Source organism: Gopherus evgoodei, chromosome 2 (assembly GCF_007399415.2).
Source record: "Gopherus evgoodei ecotype Sinaloan lineage chromosome 2, rGopEvg1_v1.p, whole genome shotgun sequence".
Classification (NCBI taxonomy): Eukaryota; Metazoa; Chordata; order Testudines; family Testudinidae; genus Gopherus; species Gopherus evgoodei.
The window spans coordinates 194706159-194726178 of NC_044323.1; the positions used below are offsets into that span (position 1 = coordinate 194706159).

Consider the following 20020-nt stretch of genomic DNA (forward strand, 5'->3'; position numbering starts at 1 on the left):
GCGCAGGGGAGCATAGAGATGCCTGATGAGGCAGTGGGCATTTGGGGGAAGCAACGGTGGGAGCACTGAACTCGGTTCTAGAGAAGAGGGCTATAAATTAGGGGAATGGCTTATCTTTATGTTGCCCACTATGGGGTGACACAATCCAAGGATGTTTTAGAGGGTGGTTAGGGGTGGACCCGCTCTGCCCTGGCCTGCAACCCTGACAGCATGTGGGGCTCACTACCAGATAGAACCCTAGACTGGGCCCTTCTCAGAACTGAAATGTGTTGAGTGTGTGTGTGAGGGGCAGCTGAACCTCTGTAACCAGGATGTGTGGAAGAGCCAGGCCCTTCAATGGGCTGCAACCAGTAACTTCAGGCTGCGGAGAGGCCGCTGCCACCTCCTGACCAACTCCAACGCCGCCCTCGCGCCGCGGGTGCCCGGCAGAGGCAACACCACGCGGGCGGGCGGGCGCGCGGGCTTGTAGCCGGGCCGCTTGGAACGCTGGGCCGTTCGGGTTCCAGTGTCACTATGGCGACTGGACGCGGCTGGATTCTGCAGCAGCACAGCCTCGGGCTAGCGTGGGCAGCGGCTGCTCCCCAGCGCCCGGCGCCGCCCGCCCTCCCCAGCCGGAGCCCCCCGACCTCCGCGGCTCTTGCCCCCGGCCCGGACCGCGGGAGCTTGGCCGTGCGGCTCAGGTAACCGCCCTCCTCGCCTGCTGGCTCCCCCTGGCTGAGCGGGACTCGGGGTCCAGGTGAAGTGGGCGCAGAGCCGAGTCACGCGAGTCCCTCTGCCTCCGCCAGACGCTGTGTTTAATTGTGCTGTGATCCCCATGCAGCCAGGCCCGCTCCCGATCTTCCCCCGGGCCGGGGTTGCTCGTGGGAGCTTTGACTCGGAACCCTAATGATGGCGTCCTCACTAGTGCGCCACGTGCAAGGGGAGGAGAGCTGTACAGGCTGCGGTGAGCCGCAGCTTGTAGATCTGCTTCACCTATGGGCAGAGCTTGGGAAAGTGTGGCCACTTTTTATTTCTCCCAGGTGGGGTCAGTGCCAGCCACTGGGGAGAGTGACTCGATTGGAGTCTCCCCTATTCCCAGGGTTTGTCTGCTGCACTCAGCTGCTGCATAGTTTGGACTCATTGCTGCAACTGCTTAGAAAACTTTCAGGGAAGTAAGTGCATGAAAGGGACTTCGGTAGGAGAACAATCTCAAAAGGAGAACAGTTCCCTTCTTATTTCTCCTCTCGGTCATTGTGACCCTGACTGTACTGCTTCAGAGCCCTAGTACATCATGCGTTGGTCTTGCTGCCCATATTGTACCTTGGGCCATTTTGAAACCAAAACTTCATCAGGGGTTAGGACACCGAAGGTCATTGAGAGAGAGGCAGAAGTGGTTAATCAATCTTTAGTGAAAAGGATTTTTAGAAGGCAATAAAGGAAGAAGCTAGATCTGGTATTTTTGGTCTGGTAGTTTAAGGTTTGTAAAACTAGCCCTAGAAGTGTAAAGTAGACTTGCTGGATCTTGTGGTTTCGTCTTGAATCTCTCAATATATGCTGTTTTCTTCAATGTCCTAACTCCTGGAGTCATGCTATTATGTAAATATTTCTAGTTTCCAGCCATAATTGGTGTGTAGAAAAGCTTGAAAACATTAACTTTAAAGACTCAAAAAAGAAGCAAATAAAGGTCTTCCATAATCCCCATCCAAAAGTAATTTTAAAAATTTGAAGATTTTGCAAGGCCTAACATGATTTTTTGACTTCTTGGACTAGTAATACAAGTGAAGAAACTGTACTGGCAGCTGCTACTCACTGTTGGGAATCATTGTCTTTTTTTCATGTTAGTCAAAACTATCTTGGCTGGTACCAGTATCTGCAATAATTGAGGATCTAATCCTTGCAGGACTGGGCCTTAATATTGCAAGTCTCATTGACTCATAGACTTTAAGGTAAGAAGGGACCATCGTGATCATCTAGTGATGACCTCCTGCACAAGTCAATCCTCTTTTCTCATGTGTTTAAATCTTTCTGGAATATTCTCTCTCAAAGGTGGCATTTTTCATGTTTGTTCATGGCACAAAGATATTTTGTTTGTTTTTGGTTTGAAAGCTTGAGCAAAATTCCGTGAACTGTTTTTGGGTTATGGAGAATGAAACTCTCTTTTTCTGTTAAAGAAGATTTCTAACACCACTCTCATAAATGCCTGTGGCAAAAATGGCAGAAATTTGAAACTTGGCATGGATTTTGTACTCAGAGAAGGTGTACTTTTGTCTGCTTTGGTTTAACAAAATATGGCTATTTGAAAATTTCATGCTGAGATTATGACATATTTATTTAAAGTCTTTTGTATGGCACAAATCATTGTAGCATCTAAGCGCGTCACAAACAATTATTATTTTTCCTATCTCAAGGGAGTATTACAAATATATTATTATCCCTATTTTGTAGATGGGGAAACAGAATTATAGAGGTCCATAAGGGTATGTGATACTTCAGTTGTGAAAGTTATCTTGAATAAAATATATGGGGAATAAAGTGTCTTGTGTAGTTATTTACATCTCTGTAAAGTAGTTGTAAAAAGCTAACAAATCAAAATTCTCACTCCTACTGTCGGAGATGTTTGCTTAGTCCTTTACACCCCTTCTAAATTAATGTGAAAGGCCAAGCAAATTGCAAAAAAGATGTATTCACTTAACATAGAGAATATATTGTTATTCCTGATTTAAATATGTATTTGATGTAATTCTCCTTCCTGCTTCCCAAAATTGCAGTTTTCTATTACAGGCAAATGTAGGTCCAAGAAAGCTGTCCACATGGAAAGCCATGGCAGTGTAATCAAACCATTTCTGAAGCAGTCTCAGGATGACTGCTGCTGGTCACATAAGTATTGCTAAGGAACACCTCAGCTTCTCTGTGGTTGGGGTGCTATCTTAGGTGGGACATTGTAGTCAAGGGGGCCTCCAGAAGAGGCATTTATTTTGAATTGGTGTGTAAGAAAGGGAGTAAAATACATTCTAAGGTTATATATAAATAATATGAAGTGAGGAAGGAACTGTAAGGTTGTGTCCAATTAGTCCAATTAATTTATATTGAAAAAACAGAGGAGGATCTGGGTTGGGTAAGGGTATGGGATAGGACTTCAAACTTTTCTGGCCCTGGAAGACCTTATTTCAGGTCTGGGTGGTGAGAACTTTGGATGGAATACCTCTAAGGGAAAACCCAGGGTGTTGTAGGACGTGGTATTGGTGATTTAGTAGGTGATACTTGAGAGAGAGTTGCCTTTGAACAAAAGGCGTCAGAAGTGGTTACTTGGTTGCTAGAGGTGCGATTCTTGGATGTGATATAAAACTGAAGTCGTGCCCTCTTATTGCCTCAGAAATTCAACATGGAAAACAGCCCAGTTTTAACTGTCGTGCTCACCCCATGGTGGTCCTCCACTGTTTCATTATCTATTCCTCCCCTGCCTCTTCCACTGCTACTTTAAGCATATACAATTTTCCACACTGAAAACTATCCAAGTTTAATTGTGATGTCTCCAGGCTGCTTAGCCAGTTTAAATGCATACATGCAGGTTCTGTGCTGTAAATATGAAGATATTATGCCTCCCACACAATGGAACTGTTATACTGCATGTGACAGGAGCCTCAGGCAAGACCAGTTCAAACAAATTTGGCCCCCTCCTGCAAAACAAATAACAACCCAAAACCAAACAAACAAAATCACCACCCCACCATGAGGAACTTCCAAAAAGGTAACTTAATAAAGGCCTTTGTCTGCCAGGCTTGAGATTTGATGAGTGACTTTCTCCCTCCACCTGTCCAGACTCTTATGCCACAGAAATTGCATAGGTTTGAGTCACAGGGGTTGAAGAAAAATATAATACATACTGTGTTCAGAACTTGTGCCTGTGTTTGTAGAGAGCTGGGGTTAGAGCAGATGGAGGTTTCCTGTTAAACTAGGGTGACTAGATGTCCTGATTTTATAGGGACAGTCCTGATTTTTGGGTCTTTTTCTTATATAGGCTTCTATTACCCCCCCACCCCCATCCCGATTTTTCACATTTGCTGTCTGGTCACCCTATGTTAATCAGACATTGTGGAAAACACTACAAGTTTGACAGAATTATTTGAACCAGCCATGATCTCTTGTGTCATACTGTGGACTTTGTGATCTACTTTTGGTCAGTTTAGCACTATTTTGTTTATTTATTTCTTCCCTCCACCCAAGATAAAAAGAGTCACGGTTATGGTTTGGTGGCTAGCCTAACATTTGACTTTTTATTTTTATTTTTTTATTGTGAACTCTCCTATATTATCTTGGCGATACTTGTAAATAATATTTTGTTTGTAATTAGAACATAAGAATGGCCATACTGGGTCAAAACAAAGGTCCATCTAGCCCAGTATCCTGTCTGCCAACAGTGGCCTATGCCAGATGACCCAGAGGAAATGAACAGAACAGGTACCCATCCAGTGATCCATCCTGTCGCCCATTCCCAGCTTCTGGAAAGCAGAGGCTAGGGTCACCATCCCTCTCCATCTTGGCCAACAGTGAACTTATCCAGTTTTTTTTTTTAACCCTGTTATAATCTTGGCCTTCACAACATCCTCTGACAAAGAGTTCCACAGGCTGACCGTGCGTTGTGTGAAAAATACTTCCTTTTTTCATTTTAAATCTGCTGCCTATTAATTTCGTTTGGTGACTCCTGGTTCTTGTGTTATGAGAAGTAAATAACACTTCCTTATTTACTTTCTCCACACCAGTCATGATTTTATAGACCTCAATCATATCCCCCCCCTTAGTGGTCTCTTTTCCAAGCTAAAAAGTTCCAATTATTAATCTCTCCTCATACGTCAGCCATTCCGTATCCCTAATAATTTTTGTTGCCCTTTTCTGAACCTTTTCCAATTCCAATATATCTTTTTTGAGATGGGACCACATCTGCATGGAGTGTTCAGGTTGTGAGTGTACCATGGATTTATACAGAGGCGATATGATGTTTTCTGTCTTATTTTCTGTCCCTTTCTTAATGATTCCCAACATTATGTTCACTTTTTTGACTGCTGCTGCACATTGAGTGGATGTTTTCAGAGAACTATCCACAATTACTTCAAGATCTCTTTCTTGAGTGGTAGGGAACAGCTAATTTAGACCCCATTCTTTTTTATATATAGTTGTTTTCCAATGTGTATTACTTTGCATTTATCACTGTTGAATTTCATCTGCCATTTTGTTACCCAGTCACCCAGTTTTGAGAGATCCTTTTGTAGCTCTTTGCAGTCTGCCTGGAACTTAACTATCTTGAGCAATTTTGTATCATCTGCAAATTTTGCCACCTCACTGTTTACCCCTTTTTCCAGATCATTTATGAATATATTGAATAGGACTGGAACCAGTACAGACTCCTGACCACTTATTCCTACTCATTGTTTCCTATCTTTTAACTAGTTACCAGTTCATGAGAGGACCTTCTCTCTTATCCCACAACAGCTTATTTTGCTTAAGAGCCTTTGGTGAGGGACCTTGTCAAAGGCTTTCTGAAAATCTAAGTACACTGTATCTACTGGGTCCCCCTTGTCCACGTGCTTGTTGACCCCCCTCAAAGAATTCTAGTAGATTGGTGAGGCATGATTTCCCTTTACAAATACCATGTTGACTCTTCCCCAACAAATTATGTTCATCTATGTGTCTGACAATTTTGTTCTTTACTATAGTTTCAACCAGTTTGCCCAGTACAGAAGTCAGGCGTACTGGCTGACTGGTTGTTTAGCAGGCTTCCTGCTTCTGATGTACTTAATTTTTTCTTTTTTTTGCTATTTTTGAGTCTTTGGCTAGCTGTTCTTCAAATTCTTTTTTGGCCTTTCTAAGTAGTTGAGTACTTAATGTTATTAAGTTACATTCCTAAATAGCTAAGGGTATGTCTACACTAGGAAATTAGGTCAAATTTATAGAAGTCGATCTTTAGAAAGCAATTTTAACAGTCGATCATGTACGTCCCCACTAAGCTCAGTAGGTCGGTGGAGTGTATCCTCAATATTGTGGCTAGCATCGACTCACAGAGCGGTGCACTGTGGGTAGCTATCCCACAGTTCGCACAGTCTCTGCGACCCATTGGAATTATGGGTTAAGCTCCCAAGGCCTGATGGGGCAAAAACATTGTCACGGGCCCTGGCAATTCGGACATCATGGTGATAATGGGGCAGGTTCATGCTGTGGAATGCCGATTCTGGGCCTGGGAAACAAGCGCAGACTGTTGGGACTGCATAGTATTGCAGGTCTGGGATGATTCCCAGTGGCTGTGAAACTTTCGCATGCGTAAGGGCACTTTCATGGAACTTTGTGACTTGCTTTCCCCTGCCCTGAAGCGCAAGAATACCAAGATGAGAGCAGTCCTCATAGTTGAGAAGCGAGTGGCGATAGCCGTCTGGAAGCTTGCAACGCCAGACAGCTACCAGTCAGTCAGGAATCAATTTGGAGTGGGTAAATCTACTGTGGGGACTGCTGTGATCCAAATAACCAACATAAGCAAAGACTTGCTGATATCCAGGGTAGAGACTCGGTGAAATGTGCAGGTCATAGTGGATGGCTTTGCTGCAGTGGGATTCCCTATTTGTGGTGGGGCGATAGACGGAACACATATTCCTATTTTGGGACCAGACCACCTTGGCAGCCAGTACATAAACTGCAAAGGGTACTTTTCATTGATGCTGCAAGCACTGGTGGATCACAAGGAACGTTTCATCGACATCAATGTGGGATGGCTGGGAAAGGTACAAGACACTCGCATCTTCAAGAACTCTGTTCTGTTTGAACAGCTGCAGGAAGGGACTTACATCACAGACCAGAAAATAACTGTTGGGGACGTTGAAATGCCTATAGTTATCCTTGGGGACCCAGCCTACCCTTTAATGCCATGGCTCATGAAGCCATACACAGGCATCCTGGACAGTAGTAAGGAGATGTTCAATTATAGGCTGAGCAAGTGCACATTCTACCATCATTCTGCATTTGGATGTTTAAAAGTTCGCTGGCACAGTTTACTGACTCGGTTAGACCTCAGCGAAACCAATATTCCAGTTGTTATTGCCGCTTGCTGTGTGCTCCACAATATCTGTGAGAGTAAAGGGGAGACGTTTATGGCGGGGTGAGAGGTTGAGGCAAATCGCCTGGCTGCTGATTACGCGCAGCCAGACACCAGGGTGATTAGAAGAGCACAGCAGGGCACGCTGCACATCAGAGAAGCTTTGAAAACCAGTTTAATGACTGGCCAGGCTACGGTGTGACAGTTCTGTTTCTCCTTGATGAAAACCCGCCCCCTCATTTCACTCTACGTCCTTATAAGCCAACCGCCCTCCCCGCTTCGATCACCGCTTGTAGAGGCAATAAAGTCATTATTGTTTCAAAATCATGCATTCTTTATTAATTCATCACACAAACAGGGAAATAACTGCAAAGGTAGCCTGGGCGGGGTGGTGGATGAGGGGAGGAGGGAAGGACAAGGCCACATCGCACTTCAAAACTTATTGAATGCCAGCCTTTTGTTGCTTGGGCAGTCCTCTGGGGTGGAATGGTTGGGTGCCTGAAGGCCCCCTCCCCACGTTCTTGGGCATCTGGGTGAGGATATGGAACTTGGGGAAGAGGGTAGGCGGTTACACCGAGGCAGCAGCTGCGGTTTGTGCTCCTGCTGCCTTTCCTGCAGCTTCACCAGATGCTGGAGCGTATCAGTGTGGTTCCCCCAGTAGCTTCAGTATTGCATCCTGCCTCTGCTGATCGCACTGCTGCCATCTCTCATCTTGCTCCCGCCATCTCACATCTCGTTTGTCCCTCCTGTCCTGGCGTTCATTTTGTGCTTTCCTGGACTCTGACATTGTCTGCCTCCATGCAATCTGCTGAGCTCTTTCAGTGTGGGAGGACTGCATGAGCTCAGAGAACATTTCATTGCGAGTGCATTTTTTTTGCCTTCTTATCTGCTCTAGCCTCTGGGATGGAGATGATGGGAGTACCGTTGAAACATTTGTAGCTGCGGGAGTTAAAAATGGGAGAGTAGTATTAAAAAAGACACGTTTTAGAAAACAATGGGTAGACTCTTTCACAGTGAACCAAGCTGTTAACATTACATAGCACATGCTTTCAGTACAAGGTCTCATTTTGCCTCTTATATTGAGGGCCTGCCAGTTTGTGTGAGATTACACATGCAGGGCCAGGCAACAGAATTCAGCTTGCAGCAATGCTGAGCCAGGGTAAGCCACTGTCTTTCAGGTTCTTCAACCTTCATAACATGTGGGAATGGTTTCAAACAACAGCACCCTCCTTTCCCATACCAAGCACTCGTTGGATTGGCCATTTAAAAGGAGGGGCTGTCCTGGCCGCGAATGCATCCCAGGTCTTCAGGGCAAATTAATCATTAAACACGCTTGCTTTTATATATGCATTATGTATACAAAGGTACACTCACCAGAGGTGCGTTCTCTGGCTTCATGGTCCATGAGCCTGCTTTGGGAGGGTTGGGAGGGTATTGGCTCCAGGGTGAAAAACAGTTCCTGGGTGTCAGGGAGCATGCTGTGTGCTATCCTCATCCTCCTCCACCTCCTCATCTTCCTCGTCCCCAAAATCCTCATCCCTGATGCATGAGACTCCCCCCTTGCAGATGTCCACGGAAAGGGGTGGGGTAGTGGTAGGCCCACCCCCTAGAATTGCATGCAGCTCATCATAGAAGCAGCATGTCTGGGGCTCTGACCTGGAGAAGCCATTTGCCTCTTTGGTTTTTTGGTAGGCTTGCCTGAACTCCTTAATTTTCATGCGGCACTGTTGCGGGTTCCTGTTGTAGCCTCTGACCATCACGCCCTTAGAGATTTTTTAAAAAATATTTTGGCATTTCTTCTTTTGGAATAGAGTTCGGATAGCACGGATTCATCTCCCTAAATAGCAATCAGATCCATTACCTCCCGTTCAGTCCATGCTGGAGCTCTTTTACGATTCTGGGACTGCATCGTCACCTGTGCTGATCAGCTTGCCGCGCTGGGCAAACAGGAAATGAAATTCAAAAGTTTCCGGGGCTTTTCCTGTCTACCTGGCCAGTGCATTTGAGTTGAGAGAGCTGTCCAGAGCGGTCACAATGGAGCACTCTGGGATAGCTCCTGGAGGCCAATATCGTCGAATTGCATTCACACTGCCCCAAATTCGACCCGGCGATGTTGATTTCAGCGCTACCCTCGTTGGGGAGGAGTACAGAAATCGACTTTAAGAGTCCTTTAAGTTGACAAAAATGGCTTCGTTGCATGGACGGGTGCAGGGTTAAATCGATCTAACACTGCTAAATTCGACCTAAACTCGTAATGTAGACCAGGGCTCAGAGGCATAGTGGAGGCAAGAGATCCAGAAGGGGGAGTAGGGGAGACTACCTATGCCAAAGCCCTGGGAATAAATTCTAATAGAAAAAGTGAACTTTTCACTTCCTGCATCACTGCTTATGACATTTCAGCTGGTCTGAGTGAAAGAATGACAGCAGGGGCAAATGTTTGAGTGACAGTTGTCAGGATGCTTAATATTAAACAAGACTTAAAGTCAGTGGGACTTCTAAAAAAAATGAAATACCAAAACTTCACTGAACTTGTTATGCAGCAGTAAAGTTGCACAGTTAACATTACAAAGTCTGGATGTGTAAATCATAACTGGATACAATTCTATTAAATTGTTATTTATTTCTTCGGTATTGTTTTTTTTGGAAGTGCTATTTGCTGAAATATTTGGGACAAGCTCTCTTCTTTCCGTTTGGCCTGATTCATTCAGCAATGACAGAATCCAGTGTTTTTGACATCGGAGGCCATCTCCATGAAATTTGTCACAAAAGATAGATTGTGGCATTACTGAATGAACTGTACAGGAAAAGAATGGGAAAGAGAAATCTGAGCAAACAGAAGCTTAGCTTGTATTTACCAATGGAAGTGTGGGAGACAAAGGAAAAAATATGTGACAGTTAAACAAGATTTCCCATAATAATTGCTAACAAACACGCTGCCACCCGTTCCTTCCCCATTTCTAATGCAGGTAAACGCCAAACATCGAATATGAGAATCTCCAAAATTAATATCTAGTCCCATATTGCATATAACATTCACATTCTGTGACATTTATAAAACTGAGGTTTGCCAAGTTCAGCCAGTTGCATGATTGCTAAAATAAGGAAGGCGGGAATAGCATAGGTGGGGACAGGAGATATGCGAAGCATAGGACCTCTGTGTTTTATTTTAAACCCTCAGTCCAATGTGCTTGGAGAACACAAGTCCAGGCATGTCTGGTGGGCACTGCTGAGTTACCAGGCAAGGGTAAGCAATTCCCCTAGTGTGGCCTTATGCAGCTGAGTCATTGAACCAGGGATCGGCAACCTTTGGCCCTTGGCCCATGAGAGTAAGCACCCTGGTGGGCCTGGCCTGTTGTTTGGCCACACTTGCAGGTTTGGCCAATCGCGGCTCCCAGTGGCTGCAATTCGCTGTCCCAGGCCAATGGGGGTGGCGGGAAGCGGTGTGTGCCAAGGGATATGCTGGCCGCTGCTCCCCGCTGCTCCCATTGCCCTGGAGCGGCGAACCATGGCCAGTGGGAGCTGCAATTGGCCAAACCTGCGGACATGTCAAAGGTTGCCGATCCCTGCATTGAACTGTAGCTCCCTTGCAGGAGAATAGCTGTTAATGGTTGTTTGACACCTGCCTGGGTGTTGGTTACTTTCCTTGGGATTGTCTCTGGAGAGCTAGTATCTGAGCGCTTCCCATACCCACAGCATATTTTAGTGACAGCCATACAACTCAATTTTCATATGTATTAATGATATACATATTTAGATATGAGTGACTTTCAGCAGATCATAACCTTTCCCCTAATACCTCACACAGCCTGCTTTATATGCAATATCACAAATATCTATAAATGGGGAATATGGGGGTTACAGGATGCGCCTCCAAGGCCTAGTGTCACACTGTCAACTTCAGTACTCTTCCTCAATGAGAGGCGGAAGCTGTCCCATTGATATAGTGTGGTGTAAACACTACTTTAAGTCAGTGTAAATTTCGTTGAGTTAAATTATGTAATTTACATAATTTACCTAGCATAATTAGCATTAGTGTAGACAAGGCCAAAGTCTGTGGCCGTGTAGTGGCGATGGCTTAATGGACTGTAAGGGACTAAAAAGGAGCCATGAATAAGGAAAACAAGCTTCAGTGAAGTAATAAACTTATCTGGCAGATTATGGAGAGTATGTTGGGGTGAAGTGATTGTACAGATTATGAAATAATTGTGTCACACAACATTCTTGGGTGTTTGCCTGTCTTCAGGAGCTTTTAAGCCTGGAATTTTCAAAGGAGCCTAAGAGAGTTAGATGCCCAACTCTGTTAAAGTTCTAAGGGAACTGAGTGCCTAATCCCTAATGCTTCTTTGAAAATCTCAGGTTTATATATTAATCATCCATTAGGACTAGGATATAGTTTACCAATCTAAAATACATCTTAACCTGATGAGACTTTTTTTTCCCCTTTCTCCTTCATCATCATCTTGCATGTTTAGGACAGCTGTTTTTGGCAACTGGTGATCCTGGTAAATGTCAAATGCCAGGAGGTGCTGGTAAAGCACTAGTACGGAAGCTCGGTATTATTCTTCTGCAGCTGCTGACTTGAATGATAAGAAAAGGACTGAATTGATTAAGGGCACATTGGTTTCACTATAGCTTTTGACATTTGGAATGCAGAAAATTCAAAAGTGCTTCAGAGAAGATGATCCAATCTAATGGTAGGGAAGTTGTGCAGTTTTTCCCAAACTCTGGGGCACAGGTCTCGGGAATGCAAAGGACTAGCTATTGGAATGTGGACCGTTGTTCGTTCATTTAAAAAAAAAAGAGAGAAAAAGGATGTCTCTCTAGCTGTTATGGTTGTGAGGAAAACCTTTAAAACAAGATATTATGATGGCTGATGCAAAAACAAATGTGCACTGAGCTTGAAACAAGTTCTGAGCCGTGAACTGGGCTATTCATTTCAATGAGTGCTATCTCTGAATAGCAGTGATGATACTCAGGGTTCTCTCAAGAGAATTTTTGGTGGCCTCAGCGTGCAGCCACCATCTCTCACTGGTGTCCGCACTGACATTTTTCCCTAAAATATTTAATTAACTTTAGGAAAAACAGATAAATATGCATATCCATTCATCCATCCAAATCATTGTACTTCATGTAGGTTTTTTTTTTTTCTCCAGACAGTAATAAAAATAATGCTGTGAAAAGTGATATTTGTATGCTCATTAGTATCACTTTTCAGAACACACTTCGTAGCTAGCTGAGAGGCTGTGATAAGTGATATTAACAAACATATAGGTATCACTTATCACAGCCTCCCAGCTAGTTAGTAAGTCTGCTCTGAAAATTGATACTTGCATGTTTGTTAATATCATCACTTTTCTCAGCAAGCCCCAGGACGAATTAAGTCCTAAATGGTGGAGTGAGAGGGGAAGGCAGCGGAGGCCAGGGGCAATATGGGGATGGATGTGGGGCTGGTGGGAGGCAGTGGGTGCCCAGGGCGATAGGGTAATGGATGGGGAAGGCAGTGGGGGACTGGTGTGATGGGAGGTGCCTGGAGCTGCCTGGTCAGAGCTGCGAGGCTGAAACCAGCGGTTGGAGCCTGCTGCCACATGGGTTGGGCTAGGGGTCAGCACCAGGGCCAGCTCCCGCTACCACGTGGCTGGAGCTCGGGACTGGAGCTGGGGTCAGCATTTGGAGCTGGGCACCAGAACCCAAAGCCCCATGGCCTGGATCCTGAAGCCCTGCCACTGGAGCCTGCTGCATGACCACCCTAAGGCTGAAGCCCAAGCCCCACTGCTGGCCCCCGTCCCCAGTGGGTTGAGAACTCATCTTGCTCCTGCAGCACTGTGCCATACCTGTCTCCAGAGACAGTGTAGGGCTGCGCATCCAGGAAGAACAGGGAGAGAGGGGGAGATACCAATATTTCATCCCCCCATCACTGCCCAGGAGGCTGTTGTGGCTGCACAAAAAGCCCCTTGTGGCTGCATTTGAGAAACACTGCTCTAAATCATAGAATCATAGCAGTGTAGGACTAAAAGGGACCTCAGAAGGTCTTCTAGTCCAGTCCCCTGCACTCAAGGCAGGACTAAGTAATAGTTAAGAATGTTATTAACTAGTTATTTCATTGTTCATGAAAGTACTTGTAAGAAAGGAGAGAAAACATGACGTTACGAATATCTACACCAGCATTTCCAAAAGTGTTATGGGCATAGGTAAGAGTGTGCATGCAAAGATACTCCTGGGGGAATTCTGCTCCAGATTGCCCCACACAGAAACTTCTCCCCCCACACTAAGCTCTTCCATAATTGGATCCTGCCATCCAGAGCCTGGATTTGGGGTGAGGGCTGAGCATACATGTGAGACTCTGTCCCTCTCACTTGCTATCTTGGTGCACCTGGTGTGGAGGGGCAGGACCCTGGGATGTTTCTGGGGCAATTCCAGCTCTTGCACTGTGTGCTGGTCGCGTGCAGCCTTATCACTGAGTCCGTGGCTGGGGTGGAGGGTAGAGGAGGGAGGGACTACAGGGCGATCTCCCACCTCCATGCAGCCAGTGGCTTGTGTTCCCTACTGCCATGCTGGAACCTCCACATTTATTGATTGATTTATATATTTATTCCCCTCTGTACCAGGTGCATCAGTTGTGGGCAGGCAGGCTCAGCAAGGGAGGATCCAATTGTGGGGGGATCCAGGTATGGGTTGAGAGGGTTCTGTATGGGGCAATCTGGGTGCGGGCAGCTCAGTGGGGGATCCTGGTGCAGGGAGGAGCTGGATGCACGGAGGGTTCTGGGTGCAACGGTAATGACTCTGCAGGGGGATCCAGGTGAAGGTGGTTGGGGCTCATTGGTGGGGGTCTGGGTATGGGGGATAGAGCTCAGCAGGGGGTATGGGTGTGAGGGCTCATTGCGGGGGTCCATATGCAGCTGGTTGGGGCTCGGTGGGGTGTGGATCTGGGTGTGGGCTGCTCTTTGGGGTGGTCCAGGTGCAGGGGGAGTGGGGCTCATTGGGGTGTGGGAGGTGTCTGGGTATAAGGGGGTCTGGGTGCACAAGGGTTGCACGGATGGGGGAGAAGCTCCCTGTACAGGGTCCCTCCCCCTGCAGCTGAGGAGCGATGGGTGCAGTCAGTGGGGCGGGCAGGGGAGCAGTTTTTAGAACTTCCTTCAGCCGAGGGAGAAATCTGGGAGTGGGTCTGACCTGGCCCTGGATGCCGTGCAAGGGAAGAGGAAGTCTCGTCCTCCTCAGGACTAGCAGCTGAGCCCGGCGCAGGGTAGGAGCCACCAGCTGAGTCTTCCCCAGTCTCTCCTCCTGGCCTCTGCTTGCTGCCCTGGGCCCCCGAAACATACCGCTGGGGACGGTTGCATGACCGCTCTTGTGGCTTCCCTTTGTTTCTCTGTCAGAAAGTCATTTTTCTGCGGGGAAGCAAAGAAATCTGTGAGGGACATAAATTCTGCACATGTGCAGTGGTGCAGAATTCCCCCAGGAATATAATTTATACACTTTCTGTGATTTCAGTGGGTGTGTGTGTGTCAGGTTTCATTTTTCTGGAATGGGGTTCAGCTTCCAAAGGTTTGAGAAACTCTGGCCTAGGAGCAATTTCAGAAGACTTGTGTTGTGTTCTCAATCCTTCTGTTGTGTGACCTTTGGCAAGTTTCTTATCCATTCTTCACGTCAGTTTCTCTGCTAGTAAAAGGGTTAGTAATACTCCCTCCCCTTGTAAAGCACTTGGACATCATCAGATGAAATTAGGAATAACCATTTAAATTACTATCGTCTTTGTTTATGACTAGATATATTTTAAAATTTTGGAAACAATCAGTATTGTCATAACTTTAATTACAACTTGCTATGTTCTTTGAAACAGACTAGATTACTCCTTCTCTAAAAAAAAGGTTGTCTCCACTTTGTATATACTACAGTTATTGAGGTGAAAATACAGCTATAAAACTGAGTGCCACAAATTGAACAGCTAATGAATTAACCATTGAGGCTGTTGTGTCTTTGAGCTTGAATCTCTTAATATAATGATGTATGACGCTTCTAAAAAAAGGTGTGTGGGGAATTAACATCTTGCATTTAGATTTTAAATGTCAGGCCAGCCTTATCTATTTCGTCATGAAAGTTTTTCTAGTGTTTGGACTGATTTCTTATCCTTGTGCACACAGTGCATGGGAAAGTGATTGAATTAGTTGATGAATTAGGGAACTGTGGACTTTTTGTTTTGAAAGATGAAAAATAATAAAGGGAATACAAGTTTTAAAAACAAAGACTTTAGAAATGTGTAGAAGTAGAGTGAAAGATTTTCAAAAGCACCTTTGGGATTTAGGAACACATCCCATTGGCTTTAAAATGGATGTATGTTCCTAAATCCCTTAAGCACATTTGAAAACTTCCCTCAGAACACAGAAATCTTAATGACATTGCTTCATCCAAGATGACATCATTTCATCCCTTTTTCTAGACAGCGGTATTGCTAACCTGTGCACAGCTAAAGATTGGTGTTTTCTTTAACCTGTTAAGGATGGAGTTCTGTGTTTCAGTTGCTGAACAGTTTTACTGAAAAATGCAAAGTAACATTTTTCCCTTTCACAATAAAAAATGTCAGCTTTGATCCACAATTACCTATTAGCAGTAGTAGACATAGTCACACATACATCTGACCTTCAGGATCATATGTGACATATATTTAGAAATGTTATTACTGATTGTGCTGGTCCATTAGAGTAGTGGTTCTCAACAAGGGGTCCACATAACCCCGGGGATACATGGATGTCTTCCAAAGGGTATGTCAACTCATCTAGATACAGTATTTTCCTAGTTTTACAACAGTTTACAGGAATAGACTCAATATGGAGAAAAACTTAATTGTTGGTGTTGCTTCACTGCTTCCCAGAATGACAAGGCTCACAAGTGAAAAACAGGCTCGGGTATCACACAGAAATGCAAAGGGCAGTATTTATATTCCAATCAATTTATGTTATAATTATATGATAAAAAGAAGACAGTAAGCAATGTTTCAGTAATAGCGTGCTGTGACATGTTTGTATTTTTATGTCTGATTTTGTAAGCAAGTAGTTTTTAAGTGAGGTGAAACTTGGGGTACGCAAGAGAAATCAGACCCCTGAAAGGTGTACAGTAGTCTGGAAAGGTTGAGAATCACTGCACTAGTGGATTGGCTTCTCAAGTGTGAACTGTATGACTTTTAGATCAGAAGGAAATATGCTTCTAATGGTGCCCAATGGGATCTTAGGGATTTCTACTGTGATGGGATAATAATTTGTGAAGGTAGCACAGTATATAGTGAGGTCAAAGTTAATTTTTGTTCCTTATCTAAGTTTTATTTCTGCTCTATGACCATAAAATGTTCTTTATTTATTACCCATGTGTATTAAATGTTCTGCCGATACATGTCCATGCAAATGAGATTTCTTTTTAAGCATCTCCAGCATCAGTTGGTTGCGTAGGTACAGAGAGTTGGATTGACCAGATATTTGAATGCCAGCTGGCAATCCAAACTCTGGAGCATTAACAAAGAGAGAATATAGGAAGCTCTACTCTATGGCATTACAGGATGCTTGGTTGTCAGAGTCTGATTAGGTTTCTTAGGCTCCATCTACGTATTCTGCTTTTTCTTCCAGAGTTTTTGTGGGGTTTGATGATGATGATTAAGAATATTATGAATATATAGATAGTTTCAAATAGACTTACTGATTTGGAAACTATGGGTACGTCTAGACTACCCGCCGTATTGGCAGGTAGTAGTCGATTTTCTTGGGGATCGATATATTGCGTCTCATCTAGACGCGATATATTGATCCCCAAAAGCGCTCCCGTCGACTCCAGAACTCCACCAGTGCGAACAGCGGTAGCGGAGTCAACAGGGGGAGCTGCGGATGTCAATCCTGCACCGTGAGGACAAGAGGTAAATCGATCTAAGATACTTCGACTTCAGCTTCACGTAGCTGAAGTTGCATATCTTAGATCGATTCCCGCCCCCCCCAGTGTACACCAGCCCTTAGGTATAAAAGGTATGGCAGGTTAAGGTATGTGGCTTGATTTGCACTTGGCACAAGCATGCTACTTTTTTGTTTTGTGGGAAGAAACGGCAATTTTGTCTCACACTTCCAGCACACGTTAAAAACTAAATACATAAAAACAATAGCAAAACCCACTTATCTAGTGATTTAGTACTCCTATAACTGCAAAATATGTACTGTTAAACAAAAGCAGATCTGAAGTGGTAATATACTTGCACATTTTAGATATGATTCAGATTTATAGCTTTGTGAAATTTTTCTTGGGCTCTGACAAATTCAAAGCATAAGTTACACTGATTTTTATTTTTATTAACATACCAGTGTTAGGTGGGTCAACAAAAATGTACTATGTCTTGGTGCTAAACCTCTGTTTACAGTCTGAGCAGCTTGAGTCCTTGGCAGTCTCTTTTGGAGTATGATTATGCTGGTCATGGTGGAATTGCTCTTTATAACAAGATGAATGGATTGTCTTAATTGGTAAAACTGATCAGGTATTGTCGTGGCACCATTCATCTGAGTATCAGTAGAGATTGACCTTAGTGGTCATAGCAGGGCCATATGTTCCAGCCCATTTCTTCCCATCAGCTCAGTTATTTCACATTATTTAAGTGCTGGTTATGAAGTGAAACATTGGCCATATAACATGTACTTCTCAATCATGTTTCTTCTGTGATGCATAGTACATATTGGTACATATATTTTTTTCCAGGTAATGATCGTGTGACTATTAACAGCTTTATCTTTGTGTCTGTAGTAAGAGGTCAGGAATCTTCACTGCCATGTCTGCGAAACGATCTGAAACCCAAAATATTCGTATTCAAAGGCATTATCAGAAGACTTTTATGAAATCAAAATTTTGCCTACGCATTGAGAGGTGAGTATATCTGTGACTTCAATGTGATAGTCAAATTTTAAAGGGCTGTTCTGCTCTGAAAAATAATCATGTTTAAAAATAGCCTAGTGGAATTCCATGTTTGTGTCTCAGTGACTTCCATACCAAATATTTTTAGTATAAAAATGAACAGAGTGTTTTTTACCAGCCTACCTTGAAGCTTCAGATTGGGCCCTGAGTATTAAACTGGGTCTTTTCTTGTGCATTTTCACCCTTTAATGAAGGTTCTGCAGGCCAGGTTAGTCCCTTAGTTACCTGTGTGCAACTCCATGGTCTTGATGAATGAACTATATCGCTTCTTAAAATCAAGGTTGTTACAGCTTTAGTTTAATAAATGACAGTTTGTAATTAAACTTTTCATGGTGAGAAGTATATTTAGCACATGAAATTTTAGAATGATGGGGTGTGTAAACTGGGTGGCCTCTTCCTTCAGAACAAGTCTTGAAGATGGGACTGTACCGCTGTGTCTGGTAATATTACAAGGACACCCTCAACATAAAAATCACATTTCTCTCTGAAAAATCTTGTACCTCCTGTTACAGGAAACATCTGAGATTTTTATAACTGGAAGATTAGAGAAACTTCTTTGACTTTGCTTACTTTGTACATTTGATAGCACTTTATGTGCAGCCATTTTCCTAATTTCCCTATGTAGCTAATTATTTAATCACTTTTCCCTGTTGTCTATGTGGGTCTTTCACACAGCAAGAGGGAAGAGCATTTTCTAAAAAAAAAACAAAAAGGGAAAGTGTAGTTCTAAAATTCAAAACTGGTAGATGGGACTCTAGAGCAAGGGAATTACTTGATACTATTTTTAACTCTCTTTGTATCTTATGCTGGGATTTTGTGGTCCCCAATGAGTCTGATGCTGGGTAGAATCAAGGGACTTGGATTCAATGTGATGCGATTCAGTTCAACAAAGCTTTATTCAATATGTACAAAAAGAGAGCCCCTGGTACAAAAAATCAGGCAGAGTCCCTCCAGCAAGAAGTCCCTCCCCTTGCTATTTTATAGCACATGGCACTTACATAACAAGTTACATAACAAGGTACATAACATGAACCTCTAACCAATAAGCGTTAACCTTTCCATATATGGGTTTTTTTATCACATGCTCATAGTTCTCTATTCCACATGCTGAGCTTACCCACTCCCCCTGGCCTTCTCTAGAATGTTCCTAGGGTGATGAGCCACAGCATGCTTCTCTATGCATAAGCAGCCTGCAAACCACATCTTATCCAAAATGAACATAAGCATACCCTTCACTTACTAGGTATGACGTTATATTGGTACCCCAGGTAATTACTGGAGAGGCTGGCCCAGGTTGGAGCCCATGCTGCAATGGCTTCTCTGCTTCAGTATCTGAATAAGCTTGATTAAAATGAGCATGAATTTCAGTCAGATTCCGTGACTGAAAGTGGCCATACCCTTAGATGTTGAGTTTTTAACATATTTCCCTTAGTATTTAGTGGTATTTATCAACCTGTGTTTGGAAGATCACAAATTGCTGGAGTAAACGGTAGTCTTAAATTTGCAGCTTCTTCATAAGAACCACAACTGACTTGTTCTGACCCACAGTTGATTTGCTCGGTCACTTGCAAATGGACATAGACATCAGGAAAGACGTTAAGGTTGCTGAGTCCCACAGTAGCTCCTTTGTTCAGTGGCATATCTGGCACCAGGGTACTGCAACACTCAGGGCTTGGCTACACTGGAGAGTTGCAGCGCTGGTGAGGGGGTTACAACTCAGGATGTGGCCACACTTGCAAAGCACAGCCAGCGCTGCAACTCCCTGGTTGCAGCGCTGGCTGTACACCTGGTCTGCCTTGGGTGTAGCGATTCCAGCGCTGGTGATGCAGCGCTGGTCAGCAAGTGTGGACACCACCAGCGCTTTTATTGGCCTCCGGGGTATAAGGAGGTATCCCAGAATTCCTGTCCACAACAAACCAGAAGAATGGTTGAACTCCGATCTCCCCGTAGCTACTTGCTAAAAAACAAACACAGCTGCTCTGTGCTCCAGCGGAAGGCAGGAGAATTGTTTTGGAATGTTCAAAGCTGTTTGCT

General features: G+C 44.2%; 1 protein-coding gene across 1 annotated transcript in view; it reads left to right on the forward strand.

Moving 5' to 3' along the window:
• The first annotated feature begins 601 nt into the window (after positions 1-601).
• The window catches only part of FBXO15 (F-box protein 15), a 60704-nt gene continuing 41285 nt past the window's right edge, over positions 602-20020 (forward strand). Inside the window, exons 1-2 of the mRNA XM_030552646.1 lie at positions 602-680; positions 17819-17938. Of these exons, the coding sequence (XP_030408506.1) occupies positions 17844-17938 (95 nt within the window). The 5' untranslated portion in view covers positions 602-680; positions 17819-17843. The remainder of the gene's footprint in view (positions 681-17818; positions 17939-20020) is intronic.